The sequence below is a fragment of the Hemibagrus wyckioides genome, linkage group LG28 (genome assembly GCF_019097595.1).
Source record: "Hemibagrus wyckioides isolate EC202008001 linkage group LG28, SWU_Hwy_1.0, whole genome shotgun sequence".
Lineage (NCBI taxonomy): Eukaryota > Metazoa > Chordata > Actinopteri > Siluriformes > Bagridae > Hemibagrus > Hemibagrus wyckioides.
The window spans coordinates 140,001-158,900 of NC_080737.1; the positions used below are offsets into that span (position 1 = coordinate 140,001).

The following is an 18,900-nucleotide window of genomic DNA, read 5'->3' on the forward strand; positions in this document are numbered from 1 at the left end:
CTAACACACACACTACTAACAACACACACACACACTACTAACACACACACACTATTAACACACACACACACTACTAACACACACACACACACACACTAACACACACACACACACTACTAACACACACACACACACACTACTAACACACACACACTACTAACACATTTACACACATGCACACACTCACACTGCTAACAACACACACACACTACTAACACACACTCACACACACTACTAACACACATTTACACACACTAACAACACACATTTACACACTACTAACACACATTTACACACACACTACTAACACACATTTACACACACACTACTAACACACATTTACACACACACTACTAACACACATTTACACACAATACTAACACACTTACACACACACTACTAACACATTTACACACACACTACTAACACACATTTACACACACTAACAACACACATTTACACACACACTACTAACACACATTTACACACTACTAACACACATTTACACACACACTACTAACACACATTTACACACAATACTAACACACATTTACACACACACTACTAACACACATTTACACACACACTACTAACACACATTTACACACAATACTAACACACTTACACACACACTACTAACACATTTACACACACACTACTAACACACATTTACACACACTAACAACACAATTTTACACACACACTACTAACACACATTTACACACACTAACAACACACATTTACACACACACTACTAACACACATTTACACACAATACTAACACACATTTACACACACACTACTAACACACATTTACACACACACTACTAACACATTTACACACACACTACTAACACACATTTACACACACACTACTAACACACATTTACACACACACTACTAACACACACACACACACACACTACTAACACACACTACTAACAACACACACACACTACTAACAACACACACACTACTAACAACACACACACTACTAACACACACACACACACTACTAACAACACACACACACATGCACACACTCACACTACTAACACACACACACACACTACTAACATCACACACACATACTACTAACAACACACACACACACTATTAACACACACACACTACTAACACACACTACTAACACACTACTAACACACACACACACACACACACACTACTAACACACACTCACTACTAACACACACACACACACACTATTAACAACACACACACACACTACTAACACACATTTACACACATGCACACACTCACACTACTAACACACACATACACTGCTAACAACACACACACTACTAACAACACACACACACTACTAACACACATTTACACACATGCACACACTCACACACATACACTGCTAACACACACACTACTAACACACACACACTACTAACACACACACACACACACTACTAACACACACACACTACTAACACACACACACACACTACTAACACACACACACACACTACTAACACACACACACACACACACACACACTACTAACAACACACACACACATGCACACACTCACACTACTAACACACACACACATACACTGCTAACACACACACACTACTAACAACACACACACACACTACTAACACACACACACTATTAACACACACACACACTACTAACAACACACACACACTACTAACACACACACACACACACACACACTAACACACACACACACACTACTAACACACACACACACACTACTAACACACACACACTACTAACACACACACACACTACTAACACACACACACTACTAACACACACACACACACTACTAACACATTTACACACATGCACACACTCACACTACTAACACACACACTGCTAACAACACACACACACTACTAACACACACTCACACACACTACTAACACACATTTACACACATGCACACACTCACAAACACATACACTGCTAACACACACACACTACTAACACACACTCACACACACTACTAACACACATTTACACACATGCACACACTCACACTACTAACACACACATACACTGCTAACACACACACACTACTAACAACACACACTCACACACACACTACTAACACACATTTACACACACACTACTAACACACATTTACACACACACTACTAACACACATTTACACACACACTACTAACACACATTTACACACACTACTAACACACATTTACACACACACACACACGAACACATTTACACACACACTAACACACATTTACACACACACATTAGTAACGCACACTTACACACACACACACACACACTAACACATTTACACACACACTAGTAACGCACACTTACACACACATTTACACACACACACTAACACACATTTACACACACACACTAACACACATTTACACACACATTTCCATCATGGGATCTATAAAGTCTGTTTCTATCTATTTATATTAATGTAGGTTTTTTCAGATATAATTATTAGTGTGTACTTTTTTCTTCTCATGTTTATCAATGACTGTGTGTGTGCATGTGTGCGTGTTTGTATGTATGTGTGCGTGTGTGTTTGTGTGCGTATGTGTATGTGTGTGTGCGTGTTTGTATGTGTGTGTGCGTGTTTGTATGTGTGTGTGCGTGTTTGTATGTGTGCGTGTGTGTTTGTGTGTGCGCGTGCGTGTTTGTGTGTGTGTGTGTTTGTATGTGTGTGTGTGTTTGTGTGCGTGTGTGTTTGTGTGCGTGTGTGTTTGTGTGCGTGTGTGCGTGCGTGTTTGTGTGTGTTTGTATGTGTGTGTGTGTGTGTGTTTGTATGTGTGTGTGTTTGTATGTGTGCGTGTGTGTTTGTGTGCGTGTGTGTTTGTGTGCGTGTGTGTTTGTATGTGTGTGTGTTTGTATGTGTATGTGTGCGTGTTTGTATGTGTGCGTGTTTGTATGTGTGCGTGTGTGTTTGTGTGCGTGTGTGTTTGTGTGCGTGTGTGTTTGTGTGTGTGTGCGTGCGTGTTTGTGTGTGTTTGTATGTGTGTGTGTGTGTGTGTTTGTATGTGTGTGTGTTTGTATGTGTGCGTGTGTGTTTGTGTGCGTGTGTGTTTGTGTGCGTGTGTGTTTGACAGGTCTTTGAATGTCAGTGATGCAGAAAGGGAGGAGAAATATAACAGGTATTCACATACCAGAACATGTGCATGTCTGTCTGCCTTCTCACACACACACACACACACACACACACACTAACACACATTTACACACACTACTAACACACATTTACACACATACTAACACACTAACACATTTACACACACACACACACACACAAACACACTAACACATTTACACACACACACTACTAACACACATTTACACACACACACACTACTAACACACATCTACACACACTACTAACACACACTACTAACACATTTACACACACTACTAACACACATTTACACACACTATTAACTCACATTTACACACATACACTACTAATACACATTTACACACACACATACACTACTAACACACACACACTACTAACACACACACACATACACTACTAACACATTTACACACACACACTAACACAGTTACACACATGCACACACTAACACACATTTACACACACACACACTAGTAACACACATTCACACTAAAACACATTTACATACACTATGAACACACATTTACATACACACAGGTAACACACATTTACACACACATACTACTAACACACATTTACACACATACTACTAACAACACACACTAACACACATTTACACACACACTACTAACACACATTTACACACACTACTAACACATTTACACACACACACTAACACAGTTACACACATGCACACACTAACACACATTTACACACACACACACACTACTAACACACATTTACACACACTACTAACACATTTACACACACACACTAACACAGTTACACACATGCACACACTAACACACATTTACACACACACACACACTAGTAACACACATTCATACACTATGAACACACATTTACACACACACTACTAACACACATTTACACACACTAACAACACACATTTACACACACTACTAACACACATTTACACACACAAACAACACACATTTACACACACTAACACACATTTACACACACACTACTAACACACATTTACACACACTAACACACATTTACACACACACTACTAACACACATTTACACACACATACTACTAACAACACACACTAACACACATTTACACACACACACACTACTAACACACATTTACACACACTACTAACACAGTTACACACATGCATACACTAACACACATTTACACACACTAGTAACACACATTCATACACTATGAACACACATTTACACACACACTACTAACACACATTTACACACACACTACTAACACACATTTACACACACTACTAACACACATTTACACACACTACTAACACACATTTACACACACTAACAACACACATTTACACACACACTACTAACACACATTTACACACACACTACTAACACACACACTACTAACACACATTTACACACACTACTAACACATTTACACACACTAACAACACACATTTACACACACACTACTAACACACATTTACACACACACACACAAACACACTAACACATTTACACACACACACTACTAACACACATTTACATACACACACACTACTAACACACATCTACACACACTACTAACACACACTACTAACACACATTTACACATGCACACACAAACACACATTTACACACACTATTAACTCACATTTACACACACACATACACTACTAACACACACACACACACACTAACACAGTTACACACATGCACACACTAACACACATTTACACACACACACACTACTAACACACATTTACACACATACTACTAACAACACACACTAACACACATTTACACACACACTACTAACACACTTACACACACACACACTACTAAAACACATTTACACACACTACTAACACACATTTACACATGCACACACAAACACACATTTACACACACTATTAACTCACATTTACACACACACATACACTACTAACACACACACACTAACACAGTTACACACATGCACACACTAACACACATTTACACACACTACTAACACACTTACACACACACACACTACTAAAACACATTTACACACACTACTAACACATTTACACACACACACTAACACAGTTACACACACACACTAACACATTTACACACACACACTAACACAGTTACACACATGCACACACTAACACACATTTACACACACACACACTAGTAACACACATTCATACACTATGAACACACATTTACACACACACTACTAACACACATTTACACACACTAACAACACACATTTACACACACACTACTAACACACATTTACACACACACTACTAACACACATTTACACACACTAACAACACACATTTACACACACACTACTAACACACATTTACACACACACTACTAACACACATTTACACACATTTACACACACACTACTAACACACATTTACACACATTTACACACACACTACTAACACACACTACTAACACACATTTACACACAATACTAACACACATTTACTCACACACTACTAACACACATTTACACACACTACTAACACACATTTACACACACTAACAACACACATTTACACACACACTACTAACACACATTTACACACATACTAACACACTAACACATTTACACACACACACACAAACACACTAACACATTTACACACACACACTACTAACACACATCTACACACACTACTAACACACACTACTAACACATTTACACACACTACTAACACACATTTACACATGCACACACAAACACACATTTACACACACTATTAACTCACATTTACACACATACACTACTAACACACATTTACACACACACATACACTACTAACACACACACACACACACACTAACACAGTTACACACATGCACACACTAACACACATTTACACACACACACACTACTAACACACATTTACACACATACTACTAACAACACACACTAACACACATTTACACACACACACACTACTAAAACACATTTACACACACACTAACACAGTTACACACATGCACACACTAACACACATTTACACACACACACACTAGTAACACACATCTACACACATTTACACACACACTACTAACACACATTTACACACACTAACAACACACATTTACACACACTAACAACACACATTTACACACACACTACTAACACACATTTACACACAATACTAACACACATTTACACACACACTACTAACACACATTTACACACACTAACAACACACATTTACACACACACTACTAACACACATTTACACACACACTACTAACACACATTTACACACATTTACACACACACTACTAACACACATTTACACACATTTACACACACACTACTAACACACATTTACACACACACTACTAACACACACTAACAACACGCATTTACACACACACTACTAACACACTTACACACACAAACAACACACATTTACACACACTAACAACACACATTTACACACACAAACAACACACATTTACACACACACTACTAACACACACACTACTAACACACATTTATACACTAACACACATTTACACACACACATTTACACACACTACTAACACACATTTACACACACACTACTAACACACATTTACACACACACTACTAACACACATTTACACACACTAACAACACACATTTACACACTACTAACACACATTTACACACACACTACTAACACACACACTACTAACACACATTTACACACACACTACTAACACACACTAACAACACGCATTTACACACACACTACTAACACACTTACACACACAAACAACACATTTACACACACACTACTAACACACATTTACACACACACTACTAACACACACACTACTAACACACATTTACACACACACTACCAACACACACACTACTAACACACATTTACACACACACTACTAACACACATTTACACACACACTACTAACACACACTAACAACATGCATTTACACACACTAACACTACTAACACACATTTACACACACACTACTAACACACATTTACACACACAAACAACACACATTTACACACACAAACAACACACATTTACACACACACTACTAACACACACTACTAACACACATTTACACACACTACTAACACACATTTACACACACTACTAACACACATTACACACACACACTACTAACACACACACTACTAACACACATTTACACACACACTACTAACACACATTTACACACAATACTAACACACATTTACACACACACACAACACACATTTACACACTACTAACACACATTTACACACACACTACTAACACACACACTACTAACACACATTTACACACACACACTACCAACACACACACACTACTAACACACACTACTAACACACATTTACACACACACTACTAACACACATTTACACACACACTACTAACACACATTTACACACACACTACTAACACACATTTACACACACACTACTAACACACATTTACACACACACTACTAACACACATTTACACACACTAACAACACACATTTACACACTACTAACACACATTTACACACACACTACTAACACACACACTACTAACACACACACTACTAACACACATTTACACACACACTACTAACACACATTTACACACACACTACTAACACACATTTACACACACTAACAACACACATTTACACACACACTAACACACACACTACTAACACACATTTACACACACTAACAACACACATTTACACACACACTAACACACACACTACTAACACACATTTACACACACTAACAACACACATTTACACACACACTAACACACACACACTACTAACACACATTTACACACACACACACTACTAACACACATTTACACACACACACTACTAACACACTACTAACACACACACACTACTAACACACTACTAACACACATTTTTACACACACACACTACTAACACACATTTACACACACACACACTACTAACACACTACTAACACACATTTTTACACACACACACTAACACATATTTACACACATTAGTGTGGTATTGAGGAGAACTGGAGGGATTGGCTGAACATGAACATTTTAAAGTGAATAGAATGAAATGAACTTTAGGAAATCTGAAGTTCCTTGATGATTCAGCAGTTCAGGGGGTGTGGCCAGTCTCATCTCATTTCAGTTTTAAATAAAGTATTAAACCCTTTTTATTATTGTATTTCATTACATAGTTATATAAAATCATTTTTGTGCTATAACTAGTACAATGAGTGTAGCTTTGAGTGAAATAACTTACTAAATAAAATAATACAGAACACAATAAAATTCACATTATAAAAGTTATTTCAACATGACAACACAACTCGACACAACACAACTCGACACAACACAACTCGACACAACACAACGCAATGGCTAATCTTTTTGCTGTGCTTCATTTTTGGCATCAGACATCAATTATTAAAATAATTATAATACTTTGTAGTGTCTACCACTGATATTAAAGGTCCCAGTGTAATGCTGTGTATGTGTGTGTTGTGTGTGTGTGTGTGTTAGATTCAGGCAACAGGGGAAGGAGGCGGCTCAGCAAGGCGATCTTGAACTTTCTCTCCGTTTTTTCCGCCAAGCATTTGATCTGCGGCCAAGTGACAAAATGCGGAGTCGAATCCAGCGACTAGAGGAAGCCATAAAGGAACTGAACCTATCAGAGGAGGAGGAGGAGTTTGTAGATGTTTTCGGCTGTGGCTTGATGATGTATAAAGGACTTTATGAGCAGCTTTATGAGCACCAGAAAGAGGGCGTGGCCTTCCTGTACAGCCTGCACAGGGACGGGCGGGGCGGTGGCATCCTCGCCGACGACATGGGCCTGGGCAAGACGGTGCAAATCATCAGCTTTCTGTCAGCTATGTATGATTCCGAGCTGATCGGTCACACGCTTCTCGTCATGCCCACCTCCCTCATCAAGAACTGGCTGAGTGAATTTAAGCGTTGGACACCTGGTCTACGTGTCAAAGAGTTTCACGGCACCAGCAAAACGGAGCGCAGCCGGAACCTGGAGCGAATCCAACGAGGGAGTGGAGCCATCATTACCACCTATCAAATGCTGATTAATAACTGGCAGCAGCTGGCATCGTTCGGAGGGCGAGAGTTCTTCTGGGATTACATCATCCTCGATGAAGCACACAAGATTAAAAGCTCATCAACAAAGACTGCGAAGAGTGTGAGTGCAGTGCCGGCACGCCACCGCCTCCTTCTCACCGGCACGCCGGTTCAGAACAACCTGCGGGAGATGTGGGCACTGTTCGACTTTGCCTGCCAGGGTGCATTACTGGGCAGCGCTAAGACCTTTAAAACCGAGTACGAGAACCCGATCACACGGGCTCGGGAGAAAGACGCAACACCTGGAGAGAAAGCTCTAGGGCTAAAAATCTCACAGAACCTCACAGAGCTTATCAAACCGTACTTCCTGCGAAGGACCAAAGCTGAGGTACAGAACAGGAAGCAGCTTGAACCCAGAGCTGAAGAGGAAGATCCAAAACAGGAAGTGCAGGATCAGAAGAGCACTAGAGTGAATGAGATTCCATCTCTAACACGTAAGACAGATCTGATTGTGTGGACGTACCTGAGTGAAGTTCAGGAGGACATCTACAGACAATTCATCTCTCTGGACCACATCAAGCAGCTACTGACCACCACACGCTCGCCACTCGCAGAGCTCACGGTGCTCAAAAAGCTCTGTGACCATCCCAGACTGCTCTCTGCCCGAGCCGTTACTCAGCTAGGATTTGGGGCGGGACAAGGTGACTTACATGAGGATGATGGCCAGTCATCTGCGAGCAGCATCATGGGCGTGTCTGACGAGACGCTGATCAGCGAGTCGGGAAAGCTGCGTTTCCTGCTGAGTCTAATGGAGAGTCTGAGAGATGAGGGCAAGCGCACTCTTGTCTTCTCCCAGTCCAGGAAGATGCTGGACATCATCGAACGTGTGCTTACCAACAGGAAGTTCCGTTTGCTGCGTGTGGATGGCACCATCACACAACTGGCTGAGAGAGAAAGACGCATTGCTCTTTTTCAGACAGATGCACGGTACTCTGTCTTTTTGCTGACCACACAGGTGGGCGGAGTTGGCCTCACTCTCACTGCTGCTAACAGAGTGGTGATCTTCGACCCCAGCTGGAACCCTGCCACAGACGCACAGGCAGTAGACCGAGCGTACCGTATCGGGCAGACGCATGATGTCATCATCTACAGAATCATCACCTGTGGAAGTATAGAGGAGAAGATTTACAGACGACAGGTGTGTGGATCAATTAAAAAATCTAATCAGTTCATCTGCTAGTTCCAATCATAATCCTGTCTAAACCCTGCAACATCATCTACTTGAGAAGTCATGCTATTAAGTCTTTGATGGACTCGGGTTAGACACTGGGTTTTATTGAGTGGACCGGAGGAGGTGTAGAAACCTCACAAACTAAAATTGGCTTAAAACTTGATGAAATCTATTTTTATTATTTTGCAGTTGGACTAAATAGAAAATTGCTTTTTTTTACTTTTATAACAATAGACAACAGAGTTGTGTAAAATATTTACTATATTAGTTAGATTTGCACCTCAGGTTTTTGGTTTTCGCTCAGACTAAATGTTCTAAAATCCTAAAATGATGAGCGGTTTCAATTCAATTTATTTGTATAATTTATTTGTATAGCACCTTTTACAATGGACATTGTCTAAAGCAGCTTCACAAAAGAAGAAAAACGGAGAAAGGAGAGAGAAAAAAATATATAAATAAATTATTAAATAAATTAAACTATTTTATCCCTAATAAAAGTAAATGATAATAAATAAGTAATTTTAATAGTAGAGAAGAAACCTAATTATATACACACTGACTCAAATCATAGCTAATGTTCTACTAAAAAATATTCTACTACTAATAATATTCTACTAAAAAAGCTAATCTTCTGTCTGCAGGAATTTATTGTTAAAGTAGTCGATGTTTCTATTTATAATGTGTCAGGAATTCTGTTACAAATTTAAAATATAAAAATAGTTTTTTTTAACAATTTTATTCACAGCTCATTTCCATGTTTTACTTCTGCAGGTGTTTAAGGACTCTCTGATCCGCCAGACCACGGGCGATAAGAAGAACCCATTTCGATACTTCACTAAGCAGGAGCTGAAGGAGCTCTTCACCCTGGAGGACACACACTCATCCTCCACGCAGCTGCAGCTGCAGTCACTCCACTCATCTGTGTGTCACACTGACCCCGAGCTGCAGGGTCACATCTCTGTTCTGAAGGGCATGAATGTGTTCGGTGTGTCCCGTCATGACCTTCTGTTCTCTAATGAGGAGGATGAAGATACTCTGCATGACGAGGAGACCCACTACATTGAGCAGCGTGTACAGAAAGCGCAGGAGCTTGTCCGGGCCGAGTCCCAGCTGCACAGCCTCATGACGGACAGCGTCAATCAAAACACAGAACCCGCCTGGCTCCGGCTGTCACGGCAACAGGGCCCGGACCCACCCAAGGCAATGGGTGATGGTAAAACAACGCCCCCATCCGATAACCTTGGCCCACCTGCTGTAGTGGATCTCGCCCAATCAGGATCAGATGAGCTGGAAATGATGAGCATGGATGGAGGAATACAGGTGAAGGACGAGTGTGTGATAGATTTATCTATGCAGGTGACAGAGGATGTTGAACAAGTATTTAAGAGCATAAATGAAGAGCAAAGTTTAATCATTGAGGAGCGATCTGATCACAGACACACTCCCTCGAGTCAGATCATACACATCTCTCCCTTAAAGCAATCAGATTCATCTGCAGCTCTGAGAGGGACAGAGTCAGTGACACCTGAAGCAGACGTGCCATTGGGTTCACATGAAGCCTGTGCTGAGGCTGACTCTGATGTATCTAAAGCTCTTCTGGGGGTGGGATTAGATACATCTATAGATTCAAAAGCAGAGTCTGATTTGTCCAAATCAGTGGTCGGATCTGAATCTGATTCAAAAGAGCTGATAGCGTTAGAGTCTTTCCAAGGGAACTTTAACCTGAAGCTGGAAGACAGTGCAGAGCTGCTGTCAGAGGACAAAGAGGGGGACATGGATCAGGAAGAAGTGGAGCTAAGTACACTGGGTGAAGACTTTCAGCTGCAGATGGATGACTCTAGAGAGAAGATAGGTGAGAACATCTATGATGGTGTGAGACAGAAGTCAGGAGATGAGTCCCTTCTTTTGCCCGTTAAAAAGAAAAAACTGCGAGTCATCTATGATAGTGAAGAAGAGGGGCATGAAGAAGAGGAGGTGGAGAAACCTGTTTTGGCTAGCAGTCCATTAGCTGGCAGCTTCATGGGCCTTGGATCTTCCACACCCAAATCTATGCTGAATAACAATAACAACCGCAGATGCAGCATGAACATATCAATTGCATCACGGCGATCTCTAGTAGAGTCACTGCTGCAAGACATGGAGGAGGAGGAGGAGGAGGAGAATGAGACAGATGAGGGGAGGGAGCCAGAGGATGAGGCAGAGGAGGAGGGCAGCTCTGAAGGGGTCATGCGTAGCCAAGCATCTGAAGCCAGTGGAACTTATGATGATGAATCAGTGTTGAAGGAGCTAGAGCCTAGTGGAGAAACACTAAATTCAGTACACATGAGTGAGGAGGAAGAAGAAGAGTGTGAGGAGGAGGAGGAGTGTAAGCAGGAAGAGTGTGAGGAGGAGTGTGACGAGGAAGAGTGTGAGGAGGAGTGTGACGAGGAGTGTGACGAGGAGGAGTGTGAGGAGGAGTGTAAGGAGGAAGAGGAGGAGTGTGATGAGGAAAAGTGTGAGGAGGAAGAGGAGGAGTGTGATGAGGAGGAGTGTAAGGAGGAAGAAGAGGAGTGTGACGAGGAGGAGTGTGACGAGGAAGAGTGTGACGAGGAAGAGTGTGACGAGGAAGAGTGTGACGAGGAAGAGTGTGACGAGGAAGAGTGTGAGGAGTGTGACGAGGAAGAGGAGTGTGACGAGGAAGAGTGTGAGGAAGAGGAGGAGTGTAAGGAGGAAGAGGAAGGTGATATAGTAAAGGGTTTCATTGATGAATCCACTGATGTTGAACTAACCTCTAGTGAAGTACTGGATCAGTGTGCACCCTCTGAAGTGCAAAGACCAAATGATGTGGAACATCTGGAGGAAACATTCAACACGCTGGTGCATTCTGGGAAATGTTGTTTGGCTGAGGGGAGGAAACAGGAAGCATTGGATTTTTTTCTGAAGGCCATTGACATTAATACTGGAGACAGTGAGATACAACTGCTCATCATCCAACTATACAGACATCTGAGTCAGTGACACCCCCCCCCCCCACACCTGCTCATGAGTCTGTGTATGAGTGTGTATGAGTGTATGTGTATGAATATCGTGTCATTAGTCTGACAAACACATACATAAGTAGCTGATTTTTTTTTTCTTTTTCAACTATTTGTATAACATTTGAATAAAAAATGGAACTTATTTAATAGCGTTGTATTGCAGCTTTGCTAAAAGAAGAGAGTGTGTGTGTGTTTGTGATAGCATGATTTATTCTATCGTTTCATGACTTCTGTAGAGACAGAGCTAGATTTGAGGAATTTTGTATGAGAAATTGTGTAGATTAATGTGAGCACATTAGTGCTCCTAAGCTCTGGACGTAAGTGGACATAATCTCTAATCCCTTTATCTACATCAAATGCATACAACACCAATTTATCAAATTTCTATTAAACATTTCTGCCCTAATTTATGTACATGTTCATCCAACAAAGCAAAGAGTTCAGCAAACTTTAAAAGTTCAATTCTTTATAATAGAGAGAATAAAAATACTGTTCAGTGTTGGAGTTGTTTCTTTCTGATGCGTCGGTCAGTGTAAAGATAGTTATGGAGGTGTGCTGTTTGTTTTTAAAACCTGATTAAGGTTATGAGCAGGAGAAAATCTAACCTATTTTTAGCTCCACCTACAGATTATGTACTCTTTCTCAATACTCTATTTTAGATTATATTTATATTATATATTCAATCCTGAAATGATGTAAAGAACACTCAACTAAATGTCAAACTACACTAGATAAACTAGTGAAGTCAATGAAATGCTAATGATCAAAAGAGCTAAAGTGTTTATTTTGATAGGTATTAATAACAGGAAGTAAGAGAACATCAGCCTGAGATGTCAAGTCTAGGGTTTATGGTTCCTCTTGGATCACTGCTCAAAGCAGTTGAGCCATATCTGTGTTGATGTGTTTGTTAGCACAGGGGTTCTCAACCTTTTGCAACTCATGATCCACCAATGACTGTTTAAAAACATTCCGAGAGGAGGCAGAGACGAGTCCAATGATACCCGTTTCGACCCCATAGCCCTCTTGGGCCCCGAGATACGTTAGCATTCATAGCTGCGTAACTCCCGCCCTTGGTGTTCCATGCTCGCATCCACCAGCACAGAGGAGGTCGAGACGAGTCCGACGAGCCCTGGCTCGTCCCTCTAGCCCACCGGGGGACCGAGATACAGACCCCGAAATTTGGCCTAAGTTTGCCCACCTTAGTCAAAGTCAAAAGAGCTTTATTGTCACTGGCACCATATATATCAGATGCAGTACACAGTGAAGTGAAACAACGTTCCTCCTAGACCAGGTGCTACACAGAACACAAAGTACAGAGACGCAGACAAACATAGAGCTATAACATAGAGATAAACTATTCCTACAAAGTGCATACTTTACAAACTAAACATACAACATAAGTGCACAAGACAAATGACAAGACATATAACACCGACTCTAAAAAAAAACAAAAAAACAAACAGTGGGTGCAAAGACGGATAGAAACAGGTTAGGACAGTGAATATATCAGTAGACGTAACAAAGTAATTGAAGTTAAAACAGATACATTTAATTAAAGTGACCAAATGAACAGTTATAAATATTTAACAGTATATTTGAAATATTTAAAGTGTAAACAAGATCAATGTAAAAGTGACGTATGCATGTGTTTGTGTGTCCAGCACAGTTCAGTTCTATTGTTGAGACCAGCTCTCTGTTGTGTGTGTGTGTGTGTGTACAACACCGTGTCCAGCACAGTTCAGTTCTCACAGTACTCAGAACACAGAACAGTACTCAGGTGTGTGTGTGTGTGCATGTGCGTGTGTCCGTGTCCAACTCAGTTCAGTTCTCTGTTGTGATACCTGATTGCCTGAGCGAAGAAGCTGTTCAACAGTCTGGTTGTGTGGGTCCGAATGCTTCGGTACCTCTTACTGGATGGCAGAAGGGTGAAGAGTGTGTGTGAGGGGTGTGTAAGTGTGTGTGTGGGGTGTGTAAGAGGGTGTGTAAGAGTGTGTGTGAGGGGTGTGTGGGGTCAGCCACAATGCTGTTAGCTTTGCGGATACAACGTGTGGAGTAAATGTCCATAACAGAGGGAAGAGAAACTCTGGTAATTAGTTCCCAAACCAGGCAGTGATGCAGCTTCTCAGGACGCTCTCCATGGTCCCTCTGTAGAACACAGTCAGGATGGAAGGTGGAAGATGAGCCTTCCTCAGCCTTTGCAGGAAGTAGAGACGCTGCTGGGCTTTCTTGGTGATGGAGCTGGTGTTGAGTGACCAGGTGAAGTTCTCTGCCAGATGGACACCGAGGAATTTGGTGCTCTTGATGATCTCCACGATGGACCCATCAATATTCAGTGGAGAATGGTCACTTAGTTCTCTCCTGAAGTCAACGACCATCTCTTTTGTTTTCTCCACATTCAGAGACAGGTTGTTGGCTCTGGGAGAATCCAGGATCCAGTTGCAGAGGGAGATGTTTAGTTATTTTCATTTTTCCCCTCCCCTTTCTCAGTTTCTATTCTTTTGTAAAGCTGCTTTGAGACAATGTTCACTGTAAAAGGCGCTATACAAAATAAATTGAATTGCATTGAATTGAAATGAGACGCAGCGAATACAGAAACACTGTATAACAGTGTGTTGTGTCACAGGCTCTTATAGCGAACATGAATAAAATTACATTACATCTAGCAAAAAAAATAAAAACAAACACAGTTCAGTCTCACAAGTTTCCTTTCACTGCAGCAAAAAAAACAACAAAAAAACCCCAACAGTCCACCCCGGGGATCTGAAATGAACTGTTTGTTTTGTGCAAAAGAAAACCCAAAAGCATAAATGGTTCTTGAAAAAGCTCACCAACTATTTTGAAGAATCAAAAGGATTTTCTTGAAAAGTCCGCCTTGAAAATGTATTTGTAAGGATGTCTGCGACCAAATCGATTTTTTCTCCTTTGTCAGCCACTGTGAGTTAAAATATATATATATATTATTTAGTTTGTGCAGGTCACTGCCTCTGACTACTCCAATTATCCAATCAAAAGACAGGAAATTGCTGACGTAATCGTATGCCTGCTAGATGGCGCCAGTGACACCAACTCGAAATCTGATTGGTTAATGGAACAGTTTCATTGCCCCTTATTTTAAGCTCCGGGCGCCTGCACTATTGATTCTGAAGGCAGATTTCTTTCACCCTGGAAACACATGACGTCATCCACTGTCTGAAATATGATTGGATAAATACTCTGATCATAAATATACACTACTGGAAGCAGCGCAACTGAGAGAAAAGCTATGAAATGTAGAGAATAGACTATTGGGAATAATTTAATACACATTCATGAAAAAATTATTAAATATATTAAAATGCAAGTCAGTGATTCAGATCACTGCTGTTTAGGGCAGCAGAGAAGGACTTACTGACCCTGACGGTCCACCACTGATATATTATATATATGGTATTTTTCTATATATTATAGATGTTTATACATATTTATTATTTATATATTATTTGATATATATTATATTATGTTACATTATTATTATTATTATTATTATTATTATTATTATTATCATCATCATTTATTATTCATTATTATTATTATTATTTATTGAGCTCGTAACTCAATTTGCTCGTATATCAAATCAAATTTCTCCATTAAAATGAATTGAAATGCTATTAATCCGTTCCAGCCCCCCAAAAACAACACCAATTTTTTTTGTTACGTGTTTTTAAATAAGAAAAATGTACTTTATAAATAACAAATAATGTATAAAACAGTAATAATACATAATAAAATAGAATGTAAAGAAATAAACTGGTTTTATTTAAGTGTATTTACCCTGAAGATCAGACGAAGATGCTGGCGGAGGGGGAGGAGATTGGTGGAGGAGGGGGGCGGAGTTTTTCATTCCGTGCTCTATCGCTTAACGTAACTTACTCACTACACACTTAATGCTACAATTAACTGCTAAATTTAACTTACACACTATGCTACACTTTATCGCTAAACTTAATTACTACTTTTTTTTCACTTCACTTAATCATCTTCTTCACTGACTTTTGCCTTTTTCTCCACACTTTCCTCGCTTTCACTTGCAGGGCGTTTCAATAAAAACCTGTCCAAGGAAGTTTGTTTCTTCCTCCCTTTCAAAATGTTTGGAAAATGAGTGATGAAGTGTGGTTACACAGCGCCAACGCACGACCTGGAGAGATAACCACGTGAACTGGGTGGAGTAAGCTCGCGCGCTCGTAACTCAGATCTCGGCTCGTATCTTAAAGCAAAAAATTGACCGAGCGACGGCTCGTACACTATATTGCCAAAAGTATTCGCTCACCTGCCTTGACTCGCATATGAACTTAAGTGACATCCCATTCCTAATCCATAGGGTTCAATATGATGTCGGTCCACCCTTTGCAGCTATAACAGCTTCAACTCTTCTGGGAAGGCTGTCCACAAGGTTTAGGAGTGTGTTTATGGGAATTTTTGACCATTCTTCCAGAAGCGCATTTGTGAGGTCACACACTGATGTTGGACGAGAAGGCCTGGCTCTCAGTCTCCACTCTAATTCATCCCAAAGGTGTTCTATCGGGTTGAGGTCAGGACTCTGTGCAGGCCAGTCAAGTTCATCCACACCAGACTCTGTCATCCATGTCTTTATGGACCTTGCTTTGGTCACTGGTGCACAGTCATGTTGGAAGAGGAAGGGGCCAGCTCCAAACTGTTCCCACAAAGTTGGGAGCATGGAATTGTCCAAAATGTCTTGGTATGCTGAAGCATTCAGAGTTCCTTTCACTGGAACTAAGGGGCCAAGCCCAGCTCCTGAAAAACAACCCCACACCATAATCCCCCCTCCACCAAACTTTACACTTGGCACAATGCAGTCAGACAAGTACCGTTCTCCTGGCAACCGCCAAACCCAGACTCGTCCATCAGATTGCCAGATGGAGAAGCGCGATTCGTCACTCCAGAGAACGCGTCTCCACTGCTCTAGAGTCCAGTGGCGGCGTGCTTTACACCACTGCATCCGACGCTTTGCATTGCACTTGGTGATGTATGGCTTGGATGCAGCTGCTCGGCCATGGAAACCCGTTCCATGAAGCTCTCTGCGCACTGTTCTTGAGCTAATCTGAAGGCCACATGAAGTTTGGAGGTCTGTAGCGATTGACTCTGCAGAAAGTTGGCGACCTCTTCGCACTATGCGCCTCAGCATCCGCTGACCCCGCTCCGTCAGTTTACGTGGCCTACCACTTCGTGGCTGAGTTGCTGTCGTTCCCAAACACTTCCACGTTCTTATAATACAGCTGACAGTTGACTGTGGAATATTTAGGAGCGAGGAAATTTCACGACTGGATTTGTTGCACAGGTGGCATCCTATCACAGTTCCACGCTGGAATTCACTGAGCTCCTGAGAGCGACCCATTCTTTCACAAATGTTTGTAAAAACAGTCTGCATG

At 40.9% G+C, this 18,900-nt stretch overlaps 1 protein-coding gene across 3 annotated transcripts in view; it reads left to right on the plus strand.

Annotated features, from left to right (window-relative positions):
• ercc6l (excision repair cross-complementation group 6-like) overlaps window positions 1-13,941 on the plus strand; it is a 21,904-nt gene extending 7,963 nt beyond the window's left edge. The window contains exons 2-5 of one of the 3 annotated variants that reach the window (XM_058383932.1): window positions 3,117-3,161; window positions 8,684-10,424; window positions 11,229-12,888; window positions 13,096-13,116. In XM_058383932.1, coding sequence (XP_058239915.1) covers window positions 3,117-3,161; window positions 8,684-10,424; window positions 11,229-12,888; window positions 13,096-13,097 — 3,448 coding nt within the window. In that variant the 3' untranslated portion in view covers window positions 13,098-13,116. Of the gene's footprint in view, window positions 1-3,116; window positions 3,162-8,683; window positions 10,425-11,228 lie in introns of all 3 variants that reach the window. The other 2 variants (XM_058383930.1, XM_058383931.1) reach the window with 2 other exon arrangements.
• The last annotated feature ends 4,959 nt before the right edge of the window (window positions 13,942-18,900 follow it).